This window comes from Octopus bimaculoides, chromosome 18 (genome assembly GCF_046866305.1).
Source record: "Octopus bimaculoides isolate indiv1 chromosome 18, ASM4686630v1, whole genome shotgun sequence".
Taxonomy (NCBI): domain Eukaryota; kingdom Metazoa; phylum Mollusca; class Cephalopoda; order Octopoda; family Octopodidae; genus Octopus; species Octopus bimaculoides.
This window is the reverse complement of record NC_142945.1, coordinates 2,365,179-2,372,678: the sequence shown is the minus strand read 5'-3', so window position 1 is coordinate 2,372,678 and position 7,500 is coordinate 2,365,179. Positions and strand designations below refer to the sequence as shown.

At 40.5% G+C, this 7,500-nt stretch overlaps 1 protein-coding gene across 3 annotated transcripts in view; it reads right to left on the bottom strand.

The window, feature by feature from the left end:
- The window catches only part of LOC106871381 (ral guanine nucleotide dissociation stimulator-like 1), a 92,261-nt gene that overhangs the window by 30,966 nt on the left and 53,795 nt on the right, over positions 1-7,500 (bottom strand). For all 3 annotated transcript variants that reach the window (XM_089365597.1, XM_089365600.1, XM_089365599.1), the window contains exon 2: positions 2,077-2,169. In XM_089365597.1, coding sequence (XP_089221723.1) covers positions 2,077-2,169 — 93 coding nt within the window. The remainder of the gene's footprint in view (positions 1-2,076; positions 2,170-7,500) is intronic.

Sequence of the window (7,500 nt, the reverse complement as noted above, 5' to 3'; positions counted from 1 at the left end):
TATGTGGTGAGAGTGTTAAGTGTATTGCACAAAAGATTATAGGAGTGGTGGCATCAGAGGATTGGTAACTGGGAGAGGGAGAGGAGGGAATAGGATAATTATTTCAGTGTAAGTAGAATGGAACAGAGAAGACTTCAGACAGTGTGTGCGCACGCACGCGCATGTGTTTGTGTGTGTGTGTGTGTGTGAAGCAAAAAAGATGAGAATATAAATAAGATAAGAGAGGAGGGGTGTCAAAGTATGTGTAACTGTGGTTAATAGTGTATGTGTGTGTGTAATAAGTTTTAGAGAGAAAAGAGAATAAGAGAACAGCAGTAGGAGGGAGGGAGAGAGAGAGTGGCTGAAAGGAGTGAGAGGGGGAGAGTACATAAGTATAACAGTGTGTGTGTGTGTGTGTGTGTGTGTGTGTAGTGAGTTTTAGAGTGAGAAAGTGTGGCGTAGGAGGAAGACAGAGAGAAGGAGAATGGAAAGAAAGGAAGTGGAAGAAAACGAAAGGGAGAGAGGAAAAAGTGATCCAGAAAAATGGGTGGTGGTGGTGGTGGTGGTGGAATCCTAATCTCAATAGACAAAGTTTATTAATTAACTTCCCTTGTTCCACATGTCTGTAGTTGCAATTAGCCTTACCAGTTACATTAATGAAGCAACTGGTAGCATTGAGTGATTAATATACATGTATAGAATTTAATAACGAGAGAGTGAGAGAGAGAGAGATCCTGACCGCTTCTAATCAAACTTCATTGCATATGCATGTGCAAGCGTATATGCATGCGTGTGTGTGAGATACTGTAATATGTATTCTAATGACTTTGCATGTTTTAATACAATGTCTAGTGTCACAAGTACAATGACGTTTATCTGTTAGCACATTAGCATCATTAGAGCATATCCGAATAATAAAAGAGATAAAAACAATTTCATCATAGTGTCATGATTCAGGAAATGACGTACCAAATTGCTTTCCATTTTCACTTGAAGAGCCCTAGGAGGGGAGATAGTTGTTTTTTGTTTAAAAAAAATTTTTTTTTTTGTTTTCTAAACTCAAAATATGAAGAGGTCATTTGAAGAGAGAGATGTATAATGGTCTCATTACATCATATGGGAGTGTTTGTATACTCTCACTCTCTCTTCTTTCTTTCATTCATATAATATATATACATATATACATACATACATATCATCATCATCGTTTAACATCCGCTTGTAATTCTCAGCGTGATTCCGTGACACAGAATGTGACAAGGGTGACCCCTTTGAAATACAGGTACAACTCATTTTTGCCAGCTGAGTGGACTGGAGCAATGTGAGGTAAAGTGTCTTGCTCAAGGACACAACGTGCGACCAGGAATTGAACTTACAACCTTATACCACTGTGTGGAACCTTGGGCAAGTGTCTTCTACCAAAGCCCCAGTCTGACCAAAGCCTTGTGAGTGGATTTAGTAGATGGAAACTGAAAGAAGCCCACCATATGTGTGTGTGTGTGTGTGTATCCTTGTCTTGACATCACATGATGGCTGTAAATAAGCATCCCTGCTATACAAGCAGGGTTGTTTATTACTAGTCTTCTGTGAAAACATGCCTGTCATGAAGAATTATTTTACTTGGAAAGAGCTGAAGGTTGGTGACAGGAAGAGCATTTCACCGTCGATAATTTGCCTCAATAAGCTCTGTCCAAACCATTCAAGCAGAGAAAAGTGGATGATGATGATGATGATATGAAAGAGAGATAGAGAGGAAGAGGGAGGGATGTGAGAGAGGAGGGAGAAGAGAGATAGTAGTGTTATCTAAAACTGAAAGTAAAACATTACTATGAAAAAGGTGTAAAGTGCCAAGGTCACGGTTGCCCAGTAATCACACCTGAGAATGGAACAGACATTACAGTAAAAAAGAATATATAAAGAGATATAAACAGTTCTTAGAATTCACTAGAACAGAAGATAGATAAGATAGCAAAGTAACAAGAGATAAAGGATATCAGGTGTGACCCTCTTGGCCTAATCCTAGTCACTAAGTTTTTACAATAATTTGAAACGGTTTTCTTTTTTTTTTTCCAGATTAAGTGTAATAAATATACTCACATCTGTAGCACTCTTATATGTGACTTTTTTCAAGTAGATATTGTACACTGCGCCATTTTCCCTCTCTTCACTCCAGAATTTTGATGCATCTTCCTGCACAAGAAAGAAAAAGAAAGAAAAAAAAGAGAGAAATGAATGGAAATCCTCATTATTACCATCAACATTATTGTCACCACCACTACCATTATTATTTTACATCATCATTATCATCATTTTACATCTACTTTCCATGCTGTGGGAGCTATTACAACTCCTAAACACATATAGGTGCTAATATATATATATTATATAGTAAATCCCTAAAAAACGAAGAACAAACACAAAAAAAAAACAACAACGCAACAACACGGTACATGTAAAGTATTAGCAGATGCTCAGGGAAGGAAAGAAAGATGGTTTTACGTTTTGAGCAGACGCTCTTCTTCAGAAACAGAGGAAAGTCCAATAGAAAAAGAAGAAGGAGGAAAAAGAAAATCACCAACAATTCACATGTGGTTACATTATCAGTTAATGTCCACACTTCCATGTTTGCATAGCTCAGACAGAATTCAATGAAGCAGATTTTCTATGGCCAGATGCCCGTCCTGTCCCCAACTCTCACTCGTTTCCAGGCAATGTAATATTTCCCATGGAAGACAGGAACTAAACAACACTGTTTGTATGATGGTGGTACTCATTTACAGTGATTACACAAGGATTGACAAATGCATTGACCATTTATGAATACATCTAGAAGCATCACTTGAGCAAGACATGACAGACATGTAGGTGGTCAACTGGATCATTCTAGGCTGCAATGAACATGACTTGGACATCTCTGGTGGCAAGAATGGAAAGTAATCAAGAGAATGGTGAAGCAAAGAACTGGCAGAAAATGATCTAAAAAGAGCTGGTGATACAAGAGATAACTGTTAATGCTGAACATCTAGTAAGCCATTGGTAAATAAAACAAAATTATTCATGAGTGATGGACACTTAACTCTTGATATTCTGTTGAAAATATTCTAAGACTGAAAGCTAGTCTTGTGATACAACAGAAATGAAAGATAGAAGATGAAATTTGAATTTTCTCTTTTACGTTAGAGAATTCCACACTGCTTTCCAAATGAAGGCAAACAAGGGTTGTATAGTTTTTGTGATACTGTCAAGAGTGGCTGACACATGCAGTTCTGTTTGGTTCTGTGTCATGCAGGAAGTTAAGAGTTAAAGAGGAAGAGAGACTAATCAAGAGGAACACTCTACAATCACTCCCTGCTAAATGGATTTATGGTGATGATGGTCATAAGGCTGGTGTGTGTATTTCACAGACATGTATATGTACCAGCAGCTAACTAGTTAGCTAGATGGATCACAGATAGATAAAGTGAGATAGATAGATAGATAGATAGACACAGAAGTAGAGGGATGGGCAGATAGATAGATAGATAGATAGATAGAGAGGGAGAGAGAGAGAGAGAGAGAGAGAGAGAGATTTGATTGTCTCCGAGATGTAATGTTAGCAGAAGTGACACTTGAGGAAAGACAGATGCAAACACACTCTCTCTCTCTCTCACTCACTCACTCACTCACTCACACACACACACACACACACACACACACGCACATTCTTTCTCAGCCCTAATATCATCTCAACTAGAAGTACAGCTCCTTTTACAACTATTTAATTCCTACATGACCCACTCCACCACACCCGCTAGTTATAAGTGGTTTTGTGTAATTTACTTATTTATTTTCATATTATTATTATTATTATTATTATTATGTTAATCTGGACATTTGCCCAAGAATGGTTGGAGTAAGAAAACTAAACAGCTGTTCGTCTTTGTAAACTTCCACTCTTTCTTCTTCACCAGTTTGGCCTTCAGTTTTTTTCTTTTTATTCTTCTCTCCTCACCAACCTCTCAAACACAAACACACACACACACACACACACACAGATTATTTCAATCTCAAAAGAGAAGCAAAAACTTCTGAAAATCCTGTAAGGGCTGCTGTTCTCATGCTTTGCGAATGAGAAGGGATTTCAGGGCCCAGTAATAGATGACAGATGCTGGGTCCAGTTTCATAAGCTTGCTGACCTGCTTGAGACATTTTCATTACAGAACCAACTACCTCCTGCAAAAGACTACCTTTTGTTTTGCTTGTGGAGGATCTCCAGATCCCTACACATTGTTAATCCAACACAATTCCTTGGGGACATCCTCTATCTGGTCACTTGACTCGCTAGACACTATATTCATTTATGATACAGTATATCTGAAAAAAGGTGGGAAGGTCATGGCTGGAATACCTTTGATTAGATCCGCTCAAGTGCGGGATGGGGGAGGGGTCAACTCAGGGCTAAATAACAACAACAAAGAGCCTGGGAAAATGGTTCTGATTGTGGTAGAACCGAATAGATCTTGTAAGATTTGAACCTGTAAGTCTGCAATCATATAAATGTCCATTTAACCATGCCACTCACCCACGAGAGAGAGAGAGAGAGAGAGAGAGAGGGAGAGGGAGAGAGAGAGAGAGAGAGTACTATACAACCACAAGCCCCCAGCAAGCTGAGTTTCTGGCAAATGTTTATTTTTCCAGTTGACTTGTTTCATTTCACCTTAATCCTTCCTTAATCCTCATCGTTGTGTGTGTGTGTGTGTGTGTGTGTGTGTGTGTGTGAAATAGACTGCACAAGACTGGACTCCAACACACATTACATGGACATGTAGTATCCCCCTTTAGTGACCAGACAACACATTCGGAAGTTACATGCGAGTGTGTGTTGCATGTGTATTATTAATGTTGCATGTGTGTGTGTGTGTGTGTGTGTGTGTAGGCTGATACTTTTCTTTTTTAATTAACAATCAGTGGAAGTTACAGAGTGACTCAACGCCTGAGAGTTTCGTTCATTGACGCCTAAGGAGCAACACTTTTGGTCCTTGTGTCACTCCGTAACTTCTGCCAATTATTAATAATAAGAAAAATGGATCAGTCTCTCTCTCTCTCTCTCTCTCTCTAATTTATCTGTTTGTGTGAGGGAGTAAAGAACAATGCTGAAAGGGGGAGAGTGAAGAAAAAGATAGGAGAGAAAACATGCAAGGCTGGGAGAGAGAGGGGGGGGTACGATACAGATACATGGGTTATAAGAGGGAAAGAGAGAGAGAGAGAGCATAGAGAGGAGAAAAAGGTATGAGCAGAGAGAGAGAGAGAAAGTGATGAAGAAAGGGCAAGGTAATAGGGCGAGTGGGGATGGGTAATAAATAAATTACAGAAAGGTGAGAGAAAAGAAAATTGTGACGGTGGAGGGGGTGAAGAGGGTAGAAGTGGAAGGGGATGATGCAAGTGAACAGGTGGTGGTGGCGGCGGTGGTGGTGGTGGTGGTGGAGATGATGAGATGTTTGTTTATAATACAAATGACTGTTGATTGCTCTACAGAGAATCTCTCTTCTCCCCCCCCATTTTTTCTCTCTTCACCCATCCTACTCCACCCACCTAGCATGCCTGCCTCCCCTTTACTCCAACCCCACACCCCCTCCTTCACTACTTAATTTCCACCGTGACCCAAATCTCTGCTAAAGCTATAATTGACTTCTTCTTCAGCTTCTAGTGGAGAGAATTCCAAGAACTACCCTAAGCCACCACCACCACCACCACCACCACCACCACCACCACCATAACAACAACAATCACTAGCATCACACCTACCACCACCACCATCATCATCATCAACAACATTAATATCACCACCACCACCATCACCACCTGCTTCTCACCACCCATTTACCTTTCTTTCATTTACCCCACCCACAAAAAAAAAACGCACAAATTAACACATACATATATACAACCATAATCACACACACAGGTGTACAGAACAAATGGTACACTCACACACACACACACACACATGTCAGAAGCCGGGTATTGTGATCACTTTTGGGTGAAATCTTCTCGATAATAATATCTGATAATATTATCCAACAAGAACCTACCACAATGTGTGTGTGTATGTGTATCTATGTAAATTCATACATCTTTACAGGTGATGGTGAGAATATGTATGCGTGTATGTAGCATTTTTTGCATGTAGGCGTATATGCACACACACACACACACACATACACACACACACACAGCTCTAGCAAATAATAAGCAACACTGAGATTACGGCAGAGTTGAGTCTCAAATGCTGAGAAGTTTTGTGCTGTTGTTGCTGTTGTTATTGTTGCGCACTTACTAATAACTTTCTCAGATAGCTGGGTTTAGTAGGTGAACACTACGCCACCCAGGTACCACCTTAGCTGGGTTAGAGAGAGAGAGAGAGACAGACAGACAGACAGACAGACAGAGTGTGTGTGTGTGTGTGTTATGGTGAGTGAATACAGATGAGTCCCAAAGGTGAGTTGTTGTTTGAAGTATGAGGGACACTTAGCAAGTTTCTCAGATGGTTGGGTGAAGTATTGGAACACTAAGCCTTACACCCCCACCCTCGGACTAACAGGCTTTCTGGCTGGTGGCAGGGTGAGGGAGTAGTGCTAGAGAGAGAGGGGGGAAGGAGAGAGAGTTACTGAACAGTAAATAATCTTTTATAGTCATTCTCTTTCAGCAATTAATATTTCTTAGGGAGAGTAAGCAGTCACCCTGCCCCCGTTACCCAGCAACCACCCACCTCTTCCTTTCAGTGGTGGTGGGGAGGGCGAGTGAGGTGAGGGGAAATGATGAAAGAAGGAGAGAACATGAGGAGAGATGAACAAGGGAAGGAGGAAGAGAGAGAGAGAGAGAGAGAGAGAGAGAAAGAAGTAAAATTACAATAACAACAACAACACAGTAAAAGAAACCAAAACTGAAATCATCTGGAGGAGAAGGAGGGGAGGAGGGAGAAGAAGAAGGGGTAGGAGTGAGGTAAATTACCATAAAGGTGTAGGAATTAATATTCTCACACACAAACACACATTGTAAGGAAAGGTGGACATAAGTGGCTGGGTGAATCAGGTGGAAAATATACATAACCAAGGGCTTATTGGTTCCTACAATGGCACCATGTCTCCACAGCCAAGGCACTCAGTGCTGGAATAACTCAGTGCACTGGGCTGTAAATAGGTACCACAAATATGATAGAATTCACTGTACCGTGTCCATCACCAAGAGAGCTCACAAGCAACAACCCAGTTCACCTAGCTGTAAGTAGGCACCACACTGGGGTACAGTGTGTTACAGTTTGCTGTACTTTGTTTCTGGCCAAGGCACTTTGCTCTCCAGAGTCCATCACAGATAATGGCTTCAAATTTGAATTCAATATCAGTAATTTTATGGAGAGGGAGTTAGTTGAGTACATCGACCCCAGTATATCAGCAGGTATCTGTTCTAGTGACAGCAAATGAATGGAAAGCAAAGTCAACCATAGCAGAGTTTAAACTCAGAACATAATGAACTGGAAGAAAT